The following is a 16,175-nucleotide window of genomic DNA, read 5'->3' as shown; positions in this document are numbered from 1 at the left end:
GTTATGTGCTCTGGTGGGCAAAGGGGATTCACTGAGCTACACAGAATAGCAGGAAATCGGCTGTAAACCTGATGCAAAGCACATCAAGTGAAAAAGTCTCAGAGGCCAATGAGCAGGGCAAATAAACCCACTAAGGATGAGGTCAAGTCACTCTGAATTAAATCAGCGGGGGGAGATTCTTAACCGAAAAACTGAACTCTCTGGTCACAGTTTATGTCACAGTACACATATTCATTAACTGGTTGTTTATAATCATGCATATTAATAGCATATTGACCCTTTTCTAGTCATTAGGGTTATTAAGAGTTAGGGTTAGGGGGTGACCCTCAGAGCAAAAATGCTGGAGACAGGCTAACATACTGCCAATGGCAATTAGCTTATCACAATGATAAGACTGTACTTCGGCATCTCAGAGACCACTGGCGACAAACAGAACACACGCATCATTATACTGTGTTTATGTGTCTTGAGGAAATCATAACAACTTTCTCACAGATGACTTGGACTTGCAGGATTTCTTAACTATCCAGACAACACTGGACATTACTGTGTTTGGCTCCCGTCTTGACAGCGCAGTAGTTAGTGGTTTGTGTGCTGACCATGTATTGACTACATGTACACTAGAAGTAATTGTATCCTTGTATTATCACCCCGCAATGTTGTGCAATCTCTTCAAAGTTTGAATAGCTGCGGTTTTAATAAATCATCAAAAACCTGCCTTTCATCTTACTTTTTTCATGTCAACAACCTGCTGTGACTTGGATTCACAGCTACAGCCCTTCCTCTCCCGCTGACTCGATGAATATTACACAACTGTGTCATCTCCATACATATGGATTCTACACTAAAGGCACCGGTTGGAAGGTCATTTATACTGTATATGTGCAGAACTTCAAAGGCCAAGGCCACCTCCCTGTGGCACTCCCCATCGAGTCCGTCTTTGCAGATAGAAGCATTTCAGTGCAATCAAGTTTAATAAACACAATCAGTAAACAATTTTTAAATGTTATAGTGTTACATGCAACACATGTGATTACTAATCATCAGGTGCCTCCCTAACTGTGCTGTGAGTCACTGGTACTTCTGTGCTGTGATTGGCTAGGGAAGCCTTTCTGCCAGAAAGCCTCCTGGGTGAAAGAGCTTTCTGGCAGAAAGGCTTTCTTCCTTTCAAGCACGAGCCAATCACAGCACAGTAGGACTAGCCAATCAGAGCACAGCAGGGTGGAAAAACACTCTGCCCTGTGGTAATGGACCAATTGAACATGTATGTATGGGTTCAAAAGTACATACTTATTTTGCTAAATGTTTTTTGGGCGTCATCTTTGGGCATTAATCTAAGAAGCGCTTTGTGTTTGTATACATATGAGCTGCAGGGAGGTGGTTGGGGTGGATGTGGCACTACACACAAAGATCAGTGTTTGCATTGTGTGATAAGGTTTAGGCAACAAAAGCTCTTTAGTTAAGGTTCGAGAATTATCAGTTAAATGTTAGCAAAGTAAACAAGTCCTCGCTCATGCTTCAAGTCTTTTTAAAACATTTCACCTCGGCAACGTGTCCTTACTATGCTGATCAGACTCAATTCAGACTTTTCTCCATGCTGTTGCACATTAGTCGAATACAAAAGTTTGTCCATGTTTAGACTCGCAGCCTTCTTGACTTTCACTTTCATCAATTCATTCGTTTGTTCTCGGGCTGTAAGTATCTGCTTGCATAAATTACAGTACAGTAGAGCAGATACTTGATCACCAAGCTCAGCTGCACAGGTGGAAAACTAGTTGCTGAACTCAGCTGCCATTTCCTCAGGCTTACAGAGTGTGAGCCAATTGGTGCTTTGGACATTTGAGGTTACCTGAACGGCTCTGGTTTCCCCTGTAAGACTGTTTATTACTTTACACACAAAGCTTCTATTACCACTTCCTTCCTGCAGGCAGCAAAATATACTCCTCCTTTCTTGCCAATGCTGTGATTTTCTTTCATTATAATTTCAGCAAACCTCGCTCATTTGCATTGTTTGTTTAAATGACAATTCTTCTTGGTGTGTGTTCTCAGTCATGACAGCTCTAATTATTCCTGCCCCCAGGTAGAGTTTCCCCTCTCCTTTACTGTCATCACATGCAATCCACATCATTGAGCTTGGAAAAAGGCTTGTGCTGCATTTACATCATGACATTTTCAGGTTCAATTCACCCAATAGATGCTGTGCTCTGTACTCAGGTTTTGAGATGCCAGTGTCTCAGATGGCTGCCGTCAGTGGAGGTGGATGGAAAATTTGTTTTGTGCTGGTGAAAGATTCAGCAGCAACATGAAACAGGAGCAGAGGCAGACCGAAGAGAAATCCAAATAAAAACTGCTGACAGCGAGGTCTATGGATGTCTCTCCCTCTCTCGCATGTGGGCGTATCTTCATGCTAACAGCGAGCCAGCCAGTTATAAGCACCGGGACGAGTCGAAAGGCCCCCAGAGTGTAATCTACTCCCGAAAGCCTGCAACCAACTTCCACTCTACTGGAAGAGAGCATGCCTTGGGAGCGCAGACACTCTTGACACTGACTCATCTTGTATGTGGAGAGGGGCGGGAGGATGAAGTGGGGGTGGGTTTGTGGTTAGTAGGGCAAGTTTAGCGCGGCTCACACCCGGAACTGACTGATCGAGAGCGACAGAGTGACGCTCGGCTGCATGAATGGAGGGCCGGGTGGATTTCATGCCCCGTGAAAGCTCCTTTACAGCGGGGAGAAAAATAAAAAATAAAAAAAAATAAAAATCGCATTCCAGTGGAGAGGGATACACTTAAGCTATAGATAGTGTAAGAAGATTAAACGAAAGCGGAGGCGCTGCATGGATATACAGTCCACATGCAGTGCAGTGTCTGTGCGCCATGTACATCACCTGGAATATCTCTTCCACTGTATCATGTATGACGTGTGGGAGTGTTTTTATGCCATAATTCTGTCATACTAACATCCTGTTTTCATTTACATGTCTTTCCCTCCCTTCCTCCTTTTAAAAGCCAGAGAAACTGAAGAAAAATATATTAGAATTCATCTTTTTATGCTGTGTTTTAATACACCCTACATGTGCTTTCATTTATTTATCATGTTTTCTTGTCACTCATAAAAGGTAGAGTCAATAAAATATTGATTTGAAAAAAAGGCCCTAAAAATACAAAGCTGAAAAATTAATGAGACCTCATGCAAGGGTCTGGATATACAGTACATTGTGTCTGTTATGCAATGTAATGCATGTCTGAAACCATTTAAAGCAGGTCAAGTGTTAAACTGGAGTAACGATCGGCAGGAAGTTGTATTGTTGATAACATCAAATGGCTCTGCTCACATCCCTCCACGGCTTTCCAATCCAATTTGTAGCCATCGAGACGACAACGCTGAGCAAGTTCAACGTACCACCGGCAATGCCAAAAGGCAAATGCTGAAATACAACAGGACTATCAGGGCAGTGTTTGAACAAGGACGAGATCCAACGCTCAGCTGCCTCGCTCACTGGAAATTTCCCATGGGAAGAAGAGCAGCTCCTGCCTCCAGCTCCCTCTCTCTACACCAACTCAGACGAACTCTAAATGAATATTGAAAGTATCATATCTGTTGTTCCGGGATTAAAGATTAATGTAAAGCACAGCATGAATTATGCTGCGCCCGTGAATAAAAAATTATCTTTATCAGGATGTGGATGAGTGGTTGTTTAACCTCTACAGTGGTGGCAGAAACACCACTTTTTAAACTTTGGTCCTATACAGTAAATTTACATGAAATAGAGTAAAAGCATCTGGGAGAAACTGGAGGAAGATGGTTTTATCCATTAGAATGTACAGGGAATAAACCTGAGTTTGATTTGCAGAAGTGAGCATTGAGTTTCATGTTTAACATCTGGACAAATTGAATCTGCAGCAGCTGCTGCAGCACTAATGTGACAGCAAGGCGATGAAAGTATTTTGTTTCCACGGAGTCTCCCAGTTAGCTTTGATTTACGTCGTCTGCTAATCTCCCAATCCACACTTCGTATATCTTACCACTGCATCTTCCTTTTACTGAAGTCACACTAAAAAACAAGTCGACTCTTTTCTTTATAAAACAAAAAAACAGTTCTTGTCCCTCGGTAGCTCAGCTTTACAGGCCGTATTAGACTCACGTGGTGAGAAGCCAGCGAGACTGCTTGGCCAGTCCCAGACAGGCCAGCAGGCAGATGATCAGGTCCACGATGAGGAGCAGCAGGTAGGTGAGCCACCTGCAGAGACAGACGGAGGCAGAAAATTAGACTGCTGATGGTGAATGTCTGTTTTGGCAAAGTACAAAGCGTTTTGTTAAAGGGACATCCTCTTTGTGTGTAACCAGGTTTTTGCCATCACCCAATCAGTAATAGGGACAAATCAGTAAACATGGAGCTCATTATCTTCTTTAGCAGCTTACAAAACCATTAAACAGAAGTCCAAAAGTGTAAGAAACGGATTAACAGTGTGTCTCAAGCTGCAAACGTTAGCATGCCCTGCTAACTAGCTTTCATTACACGCACAACTACAGGTTACGTTCACAACCGACACATGCGTGACGCTGTTGTGTCAGAGTTTAGGTCAGCGTTAGTCTGTAATACCTTCACCATTCTCACTGAAAACTGCATATGTGCCACACAGGAAGAAAAAAGCTGACAGGCATAGCAATGGTTCAGTTACTGTGTCGGGTACAATGTTCTCATATTTGACAGGAAAAAAGAAGTTTGAATAAAACCGAATTTCAGTAATTTGACTCAGAAAAAAAAAAGACTGAGAAAAGAAGTGGGAGAGAAAACCAGAAGGGAGGAGTGTCCCACTTATTTTCACCTCAACAGACACATGTAATAGTTGTCATCTGAGGTGTGTGTGTGTGTGTGTGTGTGTGTGTGTGTGTGTGTGTGTGTGTGTGTGTGTGTGTGTGACGTCGCCCTCCTCGGCGTACCCATCTGTTATGTGAGCAGTGGTCAGTCTGTGACCGGACGCAGCGAGCCTGTCCAGATGGTTGGTAATGAATGGAGTCAAATCCATATGGTTGAATGTTGTACAGTGAGGGAACACTGGGGGGTGGGGGGGGGCAGCGTGTCACCTTTTCACTCCAGGCTATCGATCTGCACATCTCATTTTTTCTCCTATGATCTGCATCAGCATTCATCTTCCTCTCTTCTCCCATCACAGCTCCGGCACTCATCATCACTTTCTACAGTCCTCTTTTGTTTTAATTACTTCTTTTCTTTACCATCCATCTGTGTCTCCATCACTCCACAGCCTCCTTCCCACATCTCCCTCACATCTTTTTTTCCTTTTCACTCTCTTTAATCTATCTCCTCTCTGTCTCTTTCCCTTTCAGCCCCTTTTTTTTTTCTTTCTCTTGCCCTTCTCTCCCTCGCCGCCACCACCACCACCTCCACCACCTCCTTGCTATTTCTTCCTCGTTTCATCTTTTCCCCTCTTGGCAGGGTACAGTACACGAAGCTGGGACATCAAGATGCACACGGAGGCTCTGGGGCCATGCTGCCACCGTGTTTGTCTGTGCTATCTTAATCCAATTAGAGTCAAAAGTGAACACAGCATAGAGACACGGAGAGATGCAGGGTTACATTTATTTATAATAGATTCGTGCATGTCCTCCAGAAATCATGTCAGATAGCAGAGAGCAGCTCTGAACGTGCTACTTTAAAGTACTGATAATGATAATAGTAATGACTCTTTATTCAACATCCCTCAGGGAGAGGTCAGAGGTCAACTACCAGTAGCTGCTTTTAATGGGGGGCTGTTCTAACACAGGGCCCATAAGAGCTACGGCATCTGCTGTTTTCTTCGAGCTTTCTTCTTCTGTGGTGCTCTGACAGCATTGCATGTTCTTGAAGGGGCCCTTGGTCTTCGTCTCGTTTCGCTGTTTTGGTCTTTTAACCTTTTAAAGAAATTGGGAAAACATGGTGTGAAAGGTTTGCTTGGAGAGGCTTAAATTTCTAAATAATTTCGTGATGAGTTTAATATCAATGAGTAGGTTATAGAAGTTGCAGAATACATCTGACGTAGATTTGTGTCTAGCGTCAGGAGGCTTACTTTTGTGTTAATGAACTATATTGATGATTACGTTATTCTGTGATTCGGGAGAAGAGCCCACAAAAACAGCTTCTCCTCCACCAGCAGGCCCGTGCAGCATCTGTCATCTATGCATTGTCTCCATGTGCATCTGTGAGGAATGCAGTTACATTTTAAGGCAAATGCTTTCCAACCTTGGCCTTGAATGCCAGGTTGACGAATGGCCTCTTTGAAGTAGATCTTTAACAAAGATGTCAGGCTTTTTATGGTCAATCTGATCTGTCCTAGCTGCCTAAATCGCGACGTGGGGATATAATATAATCACAGCAACCCTTGACTGACATGATCTGCCTGACCAAATGAAATTCTCTTGTTGGGTATCGACACCAAGGAGAGAATTTCTCCCACCAAACAAACCGAAGACCAAAGTCCAGGCTCGTAAACACGACTCCTTATGTGCAGTTTACATGTGCCCAATCAATAATCTCTGAGTACTATCATCCAAACAGATACTTAATCTTGTTAAGTGTTTCTAATCTGTCTTCAAGATGTCATCTTTCACTCTCTGAATGCATTTTTTTGCTGATGCTAATACTACTACAAGTTCCACTTCTACTACTAGTACTAACTTTTTTGCATCGCGCCTCTCTTCTACAGTTTAAATGCCATGACTGTAAATCCTTGGTGTCAAATCTACACTTACAAACTACACGAGGAAATCTCAAATGTACTGAAACACGTGGAGAGAAGGCACATCCCTTAAAGTACTCGAGCACTGAATAGCTGTCGTGTTTCTGGCTAAATGCATTTAAATGCATGTACTGTACGTACAGAGGGAAGATTAGATCAGACTAAACAATGAACGGGAACATAACGAGTCCGTTAGCTTTGGGCGCCTGTTAAAAGGAATGTGGGACAGATCCTGGGATGAATGTTGGTCTGTTTTCCTTTTTTATGATTCAATAAAGAAACATGAGGAACAACCTTGAGCAAGACTGAAGAGCAAACAAAGTGTTCCCGGACAAGTACATCAAAGACAGACAGCCAACTTTAACGCAACTGCACGTTCAGTTTGATAAGACACATCAAAAACATGCCAGCACACACACACACACACACACACACACAAAGTGAAAATGAGTCCATTAACAGCTCACAATGTCTGGCTGTATGCTCTCGGTCTGCCTGCTCTATTAGCACGGAGCTATGTGGGGTACTGAATTATCGGCGTAGCAGAGGAGTCACATTACAGATCAATACAAACACATCAGCCGTTCTGTGACTGCAGACTCACAGAAACACTCACCAAGCTTACACAAGGACAAAAAAAGTGTTTCTGCTCGACAACGATAAGACCACCAGTTTGACGACAACGACGCGCGGCCTTGAATAGCAGCTCTTCACATAGCGCGGTTGTTGAGATTCTCGTCCTCTGTCATTAGTACATGCAGTGTTGATGTAATGATTGCCAGTGATTTAACGGGATTCTTCTATTTCCAAAAGTCCCACACGAACCACGTCTGCAACAGACTTCAAATTCACATAAGTGGATGACACACCACATGCAACCACATTACTTCATCCCATCCTCTAAATATCATGTGATATATTCAGGTCATAACGTGCAGAACGTAACTACCTACACATCAATTATCTATTCAGCTGCATGCTCAGCTGACGAACTGCTCAGTGACTGCAGCCATAAAAGAGCATGATATTATAATCTTAAGAGTATCCTGCATCTCTAAGAAGCAAATATATCTATTTTTTTTACTTTGGTTTGTAGTATTTATACATGACCATAACAGCACGATCCGTCTCCCCTCGTGTTTAGGCGTCTTCTCCCAGATAAACTGGCACAGCCACGGTAATTTTAAAACTGCTCTCTACTGATTTGCATTTCGAAATGCATGTGTAAATTTTTCCTCCCACGAAATTGTGGGTGCACTATATCTTTGAAAATATTCAAGGCAACCGAAAAACAACATTTGAAATTTTGAAGAAAATCCTCACCCTGGATTTTACCCTCCCAGCTCAGGATGGCGTCAGTTTGCTCTTCCTGTTTCACGAGAAACCTGCACATCTGTAGCTTCACCAGGATCGCGCTCGGGGCCACCCTGAACTGTACGAGCCCAACACGTGTCCTCTGTTCCTCACCTGTAGTACTCTATGTTTGCCGTTTGATCCGCGATGGATGCCAGGTCCACTTTAGCCTCCTCCCAGTCGGGCAAACCAAGCAGCTGTTTGATCACGTTGTCCGCCATCTGCTGCATGAACTGCAGGGTCTGCACGTAGTCGCCCCGCGTGGCAAAGATCTCGTCCAGCCTTGCGAGGTGCTGGTGCAGGCCGCTCTTCATGCTGCCCATGGTGCCAGTCACCTGGAGGGCACGAGAGGAGAGGAGGGGGTTGAGATGAACGGTTTAACAGCATCAGTTTAAATAAAAAAAAAATAGATAAGGCATGAAATTAGCAGCTTTTGCTTCATATTGATTTTGAGTATGTGTGCATTGTTATAGACAGTAGGAAGTCCTCTTCAGCATGTGTGACCCTCCACAAGTGTACGACTCAATCTCCTGATGTTAAGCCATGTTTGCTCTGGGGACGGAAATATGTTTTTGGTTGGACGGTCAGTCCACCACTTTGTAGTATCTCAACAACGATTGGATGGATCGCCATGCAAATTCACACAGACATTCATGGTCCCCAGACTGTTGGGATCCCCTGACCTTTCACCTTGTGCCACCATGATGCTGACATTTGTAATTTTTACAGAACCCTCTCATCAACTGCTGGGTGGACTGCCACTTCCCTCAGGACGAACTGTCATAGTTTTGTGATCCCGACTTTCCATCTCGCGCCACCAACAGGTCAAACTTTCTATTTGTCCAATGCTTACCTGCAAAACTAATGACATTCCCATCAGCCTCAGCTGTACTTTTGGTAGCTACTTAGTAAATGTTAGCATGTGAACACAGTAAACATGGTGAGCTGATGAACAGGACGCCTGATTGCCATTGTCACTGTGAGCACGTTAACATGCTGATGTTTGCATTCAGCTCAAAACACTTTTGTGCAGCCTCACAGAGCTGCTAGTATGACCTGAACTGACCCATTCATGAGGCATAATAACACATGCATCGATAAATAACATGTTAACATAATTGGTAATTGAGCACCATTCTGGTAGCATGAGTCATTTAATTTGCTAGCAGTATGATACCAGCTTGAAGTAATAATAATGCTTTTTATACCCTCCACATTTCTGCTAAAATAATACTGAAGCTGACAGACTTTTCTTAGAGCTGACAGAGCGCTGAATGCTGCTCATGAGTGGGTGCCTTTGGTCAACTTTTCTGCCTGAGAAAGTTTCCCAGAAAAAGCGGCCAAAGGTGACATTAGCTGAAACATGAGGCTGGCCTGTGCTGCCAATCAGCAGCGGAGCAGAGAGAGGGGACAGTGTGGGAGAGCTGGAATACTGAGTGTGGGTGTCGGTGAAGAGGTCCATTTTGAGTAAACAGTTCAGCTTGGAAACCTGCCAAAACTAGAGAGCCCAGAGGTGAAATAGTAGGTTTGCTGGTGCTCTAGTTTTGTATTCCACAACTGCTGTTGTTTGTCAGACTTTTTTCCAAATTGACACCTCAATAATGAGACTGATAGTTTGTTTACTTGTTTAAGCCATGTAATCAGATAGCAACTAATCCATTCCCCAGGGGGAAGTGTGATCCTCTAAGGCAACAAACAAAACTAATACACACTCTGTCATTTATTTTTACACATCAGGATTTTACCTTGTCGGCCAAGTACGGCAAGACCAGATTATATGTGAGGAGCCAGCATCTCCTATCCAGACACTGCCCATTTCCTTGGCTTTAATTACTCTGTGATTTGCTTGAAGGGGGAGGCTGTTTATAGAGAAATGGCATTCACAGAGACATCCTGCTATTTGATAATTAAAAAGGGTAATAAATGCTTTCATTCAGCTCTGGGTACTTGGCATTCACAGGAGAGAAAACTCATATTGTTGCTGTGTTTGTCAGGGACAGGGCTTGCTGAGGCTGAGGCGAGGGGAGCTTGGGTGGAAATAATTAGTTGGGTTTGCGTTCACGTGTGCCCCCCAGTCCATGGCTGCAAACAAGGCTGGGAGTCGACAACCAACCCAGTGGTGCTTTGAGCTAAATGCTAACAATAGTATGCTAACGTGATCACACGGACAATGCGAACATGCTGTTTAGCGAGTAATATTTACCATGTTCACGATGTTAGGTCAGTCTGTAAGCATGCAAACATTTGCTAATTGGTGCTAAATACAAAGTACAGTTTAATGTCAAGTACTTAGTCATCAATCACAGTATTAGGCCAATTAAAATTTTGACTGATGTTAGCGTGACATAGATTTAAAGTTACAGGATCCCCATAGATTTCCATATGTCTTTTAGGGACCTTGAATATAGTGTAGCTAATGGTGTTCAGGGTGTTTCACTCAAAACCAATCAGAGGGTCACCAAAGTCATTAAGATTTGTTCTCTGGAGCCCATGAATGTTGTCAATGACAGTTTTCAGTCTGTGCCAAAGCAGTGAACCAACCAACGGACCGACATTGCCATCGTTAAGGCTCCACTGCTAGCATGGCAAAAAATATCCTTGGAGGTTGCAGAGGTTACACCCTGGACAGGTTGCCCGTCAATCACAGGGCTGCCACACAGAGACAGACAACGTTCATGCTCATATTCACATGTAGGGGCAATTGAGATTCACCAGTCAACCTGTCCTGCATGTCTTTGGAACGTGAAACGCATGCAAGCACAGGGAGGACATGCAAAGTCCACACAAAGGTCCAGTCGGCCGGCAGGTGAGTGCTCAACACTGCGCCATGCACATATGTTTGGAAATGAACTGTATTCTTTCCATAAAGTAAAAAAGAAAATCACTTACAATCAATATTTCAAAGGACAAATTCATTTATATTCATTATTTATAGCCACTGTGTGTAGACTTGGAAGATTTCCTCTGGCGACCACAGTGGGAGTAAGTAAGTAAAGCTTAAATTTATGGAGCACCGTATTTTAAAACACACAGTTTCAGAGTGATAAAAATGAATGAACCAAGACGGTAAAAATACGACATAAAACACAGCACAACGAGAAACAGGCCAGACAAGAAAAACAACAAACAGCAGAGGTACGTTAGCCTTTTGTTTTGCTGTTGGAACGAGGGATGGATAAACGGATCGGAGTGGTCTAGAAGTGAAATACTGAATTAAACTGTATATTAATGCAGTGGAATGAATGGAGGGAAAGCTCCGGTGTGGAGGGTTTGATCTACAGAGGGAGCAGGTCCTCTTCCAGTCAGCCATGTTGCATCGGCATGTTTCTACAGTAGCCCAGAGCGGACAAACCAAACACTGGCTTTAGAAAACAGCAATTTTTCCCAGCCACAGCAGGGGAGGGTGGTTCAGTTGGTTGCAACCTCACCGCTAAATGCCACTAAATCCAACACACTGGGCCTTTAAAGCATCATACAGGCTGTTCCAGTTATCGCTGAGCCTGGCTCACTTCTCAACAAGAAAACTATCACGCCTTCAGAATGATTTGGAAGTGTCACAATCACACAGAGGCTACACACAGTGGGTTTAATATTTTAAATGACGAAAAGGAACCACACTGAAGGCAGCCGCTGAGATCACAGTCACAGGCCTGTGGTGCTCTGCAGTTCCTTATCTGATCTCTCATTCAAACTGCTCCCTCCTCAGACTGAGCAGTTGAAATCGCAGATGAGAAATGAAGGCGTGTATCTGATCCTCTGCCTCCTGTGTGAGAATCTTATCTAGAACGCCTGGGGAGACAGCCAATCCAGCTAATCTCTCCTTCGTCTTGGTCTCATCCTCACCGTGTAAGTGATCCGCACCGATCAAGAAGATATGATTCCCAGTCCCAGTCTTTTTGGTCTTTATCTCAGTCTGATGTTTTGAGGGCATGGGGAAGCACTTTCTGTCTCACATCTTTCTAAACAAACAATTTGCAGCGGATTGTGTTTGGCGCGAAGCTATTCCACTGTGGGATATTCGTTTCTACACACCAGAGGGTAACAACAAACAAAAAAACACAAGAAATCACTCTTAATGACATAACTGTGACAAATGACACGCAGCCTTGGGCTGGAAAAATGGAAAATGTGCCGTCAAATATCAAATTCAGCTTCAAGCTTGAGGAAAGGCAAGAAAATAGATCAATGGGCATTATGTAAACGTTCTTGTTTACACAAGTGTGTATTTACTTTAAAGACCCTAAGCAGTGTGGGGTGGTGGTGGCATCATCATTTAGCCCCATTGTCTCTACTATCAAATGATGAAATCTCATCTCCAATTACACAGAAAAACTTTGTATTTATTTATTCCTCCTTTCACATCAGCTTACAATCAACCCTAAGCAATTTCAAAGACCTAAGTACCTGCATTATACGTGGAAAGCAATTAATATTAGATAATAATTAACATCAGAACATTAAATTTCATCTGTGAGCAGCAGGGATCAGGACTGGGACATCACAATACTGCCTCTCAGGCTCTACAAATCCCACTTCCATCATTGGATCTCTATGTGTCTCTCCTCATGGCCGCCACTGAATCCTGACTCGATGAAATCATTTCTGCTCATTTCAGCTGCTGAGCGAACATCCAAGAATCACTTCCACTATATTCTGTACTCGACCTGTAATTGCTTGATTAATGACGGCCGATGAGCGCTTGAGTTCAAGGAAAACAAAGGTAAAATATAGGATTAAGCCTTTTTTTCCTGCTCTGACTCATTGTCTCCGCTTGATAGTAGAAAGCCTTTCTTCAATTAAAATTGAATGTGGGAGCTGGAGCATGAAATGGAACATGGGTCTGAAGTGCCTCAGCAGCTCAGTCGCCCCAAAGATAGAGACCATCTTCACTGCTGGGTAACGGAGCTCTGCAGAACATCTCTTTAAAAATACATCCTTTTCTACCTCCTCTTCTCCTCTCAGATACGTGAGGACCACAGAGCTTTCAGGAGGCTGTCCTGCAGAGGGACTTACAGGTGTTTATGGGTTTTGATGATGAAGCCTGAGCATCAAATCAAGACCTTTGGAAAACCCAATGGCCCACCCAGAGAAGACTGTTGACCAAAGGAAGGAAGTGGGATTGTCAGGCTAAAAATGGGCTGCTGTAAGTACTGTGATGCACAACCAGATGAGAGCGGCTCCAGCAGCTCTATGAATGTCTGTAGTTTATTTGTTAGGAGAGCAAGAGTTCGCACAGAGGTGGAGTGGAAAGTGGTTTGGCTTCAGAGATGACCAGAGATGGCCCTGCGTCAGTAGTTTCCCCTCATATTTACAAAGCTGCCAATCCAGCTACATGCGGCTAAGGAAGTCAGCAAAAGTGTCCATTAGTCAAACCTCAATGGGATCGCACCACACACATCCAGATGTCGAAGAGATCTTTACATTTGCACCCAGGGAAGCGATCGCCAGACTCCTAAAGTACAACAGATTGTGGGGTACAGCAGAGATGACGCCTCGTCCTGCTCTCTGCATTATAGGTTACTGATGTGGAGATGACGAATCCATACATTTATCAGTTTTCTGTAACTTAACCCGGCCTCGTTTGTAGAGACAACCAGCTTTGCAATGTAGCCCAGACGCCCTCGACGTTCCCAGCAACATTGTTCAGCTCTTTCTGGGGGATCGTACGAACTCACAACGTATCACCTAAAGGAACGTACAGGAAAAGCAGTTGTACATGGAGCCATAAGTACACGTGAGGCTCTGTTTCTATGCCGAAGGCGATGCTGTACCGGGCTTTGGCAGCTACAGAGATACTGTGCACCAATCACAAGAGCTGGTCAGCATAGTCCGCTTATGTCTTCTCATATGGGTTTCTGGCGGCAGTGGAGACCCCTTATCTTCTCTCCTTCTGCTTATCACAGGTGCTCTTGATCACAGTGAATGAAGCTACACAAATGCATCAGTTACTGCAGGAAATATGATTAAAGCACAATATGGCCCGATCATGTGTAATGCATCCAGCTAGCGTTGTGGTGGTGATACGATATCAACGAGAGAAATATGATGTGAAATATAAATCAAAACCGACGCCGTAGGCAGCTACAGTGGGGCTCCAGTAAACCCCTCGCAGTGACCATAAATGCAGCTTTAGTGCTTACTCTGCACTGATCTGTCTGCTGATCTCACACTATTTTTCCATCCCTTATGAACAATACCCCAAAACCACAAAATACTTGAGCTGCATTGAGGACAGCCATCTCTCAGAAATCTTTTTTTTTTTTTTTTTTCTGGACAAAACCCACAGCCAGACGGCGAAGTTGCATGTGCACAGACACACACAGCGTGGCGGCTCAGCGGCTGGGACTGTCACCTCACAGCAAGAGGGTTTGAAGTGCGACTGCCTGAGTCTCTGCATTTTGGTGCAGATGTCCTCCTACATGGTACAGACGCAGGTTAGATATCGGGGAAAGTCGGAGCATTGGGAACATTTATCACCCCTTAAGTCCATTTCCTTTAAACCTCTCCCCAAAAAGACAAAAATCATTCAGCTCAGTTTTTCAATTAATAATTGTTTCCTTCCTGCTTTATTATTTTGTATTATACAAAAAGCTTATTATGAGAATGCTGTGGAAATATGCATGTTTGTAATTATGGAGTGGGCCAACTTCCAAATCGTGTCTGTGCTCCAGCCAAATGTGCTCAGCGACCGACCCAGACATCGACCCAGTCCATTGGGTAACTGCTGGCTGCCAAAGCTCTCCCACAACACCCATCTCCAAACAATAGAGTTATTATTAGTGCCTAAATACTTCAAATGTCACAACAGTCCCATTACAGCATAGCATCGAGTTTGGCCAGTTTCCAGATTTTACGGCCCCGTTCATCTCTGCTGGAAAGTGACGTCTCCAAATTGCACCTCACTCGGCGTGCAAGTGTTTTGTTTAAATCCCATTGTCAGTGTGAACGACAGTGTGCGTTTGTGTGTGTCCATAAACACATCATAAGCATATATTCCAGACCGTAACTAACCAAGACGGCTGAGAAAAAAGTGTCCACTGATAATGAGTCTAACTTCCTTCCTTCCTCTCTTATATACTGAGTCTTTAGAAGCGAACTCACTTCTGAATTCTCTTCGAGTCGGGCTAAAAGGCATTTGTGTGGGCCAAACGGCAGTGAGGCCTTCATTGTCGATGATTTCAATGCCGATTTCAATCCTGACTCTGCCAATCAGACAGGCTAGCATTGCTCCTTGTTCTTCCCCATCAAATGGCTTTGTCTCCTGGGCTCATGGTTGATTAGGTGGGGGGAGACTGGGAACTGTGTGTGGCACACTGGGCTCTTTGTCCTACTCAAGAACTAGACTCCTTAACAGTCTATAGCGGCGTGCAATGAACTCACTCATGCACACAGACACACACAGGCGAGCACACTCACACATATACGATGATAAAATAAAAGCCACCATGTCCAATTATGTGTTTGCAGGAGTTCACACATCCCAGAGGAACCCACTGACAAGCTTTCAGATGAGCTATACATATTAATGATTACTCTTCTCTTGCTAATATGACTCTGAGAAATGGACGTGACTAAGTGCTGTACAAGGATAAAAGCAGACGATCAGTGAACAATTCATACTACCCAGAGATGTATCTGTCCCTCTGTGTTAAGATAACACAGGGTTAACGTGGTTTTATCAATCAAACGGAGTTGACCAAAAAGGCTAACATGTACGGTTTGTGTAAGCTGGTTAATGCACGTCACGTGAGAACTAATCCCAGCTGATGGTCTATTGCAGCTCTACCAACCGTCCAACATCAGTAATCACATAGTTCTTACATGTTTCCAGTTTAAATTATTCATAAAGTGCATCAATCAGAGCCAGACAGCTAGGAACTGCTCTCCATTAAAATCTGGGATCGTTCTCCTTCATCATCAGCATAAGAAGTCGCAACACGCTGCAGTGAGCGTGCTGTGGGCTCTGCACCGTCTCTGCAAAGTGTTTGTTGTCGAGGCCGTGTTGAGTTGCCACACTAAGTGGCTCACATACCACCACATTAATCTCCATTAAGATGACAGATGGTGACTTAATCCCTACTCTTCACC

General features: G+C 43.8%; 1 protein-coding gene across 2 annotated transcripts in view; it reads right to left on the bottom strand.

Annotated features, from left to right (window-relative positions):
• Window positions 1-16,175, bottom strand: part of ttyh2 (tweety family member 2) — a 57,234-nt gene that overhangs the window by 15,195 nt on the left and 25,864 nt on the right. For both annotated transcript variants that reach the window (XM_070991046.1, XM_070991045.1), the window contains exons 4-5: window positions 8,202-8,422; window positions 4,142-4,237 (exon numbers count right to left, since the gene is read on the bottom strand). In XM_070991046.1, the coding sequence (XP_070847147.1) occupies window positions 4,142-4,237; window positions 8,202-8,422 (317 nt within the window). The remainder of the gene's footprint in view (window positions 1-4,141; window positions 4,238-8,201; window positions 8,423-16,175) is intronic.

This window comes from Chaetodon trifascialis, chromosome 21 (assembly GCF_039877785.1).
Source record: "Chaetodon trifascialis isolate fChaTrf1 chromosome 21, fChaTrf1.hap1, whole genome shotgun sequence".
Classification (NCBI taxonomy): domain Eukaryota; kingdom Metazoa; phylum Chordata; class Actinopteri; order Chaetodontiformes; family Chaetodontidae; genus Chaetodon; species Chaetodon trifascialis.
This window is presented reverse-complemented; position numbering and strand designations above follow the sequence as displayed.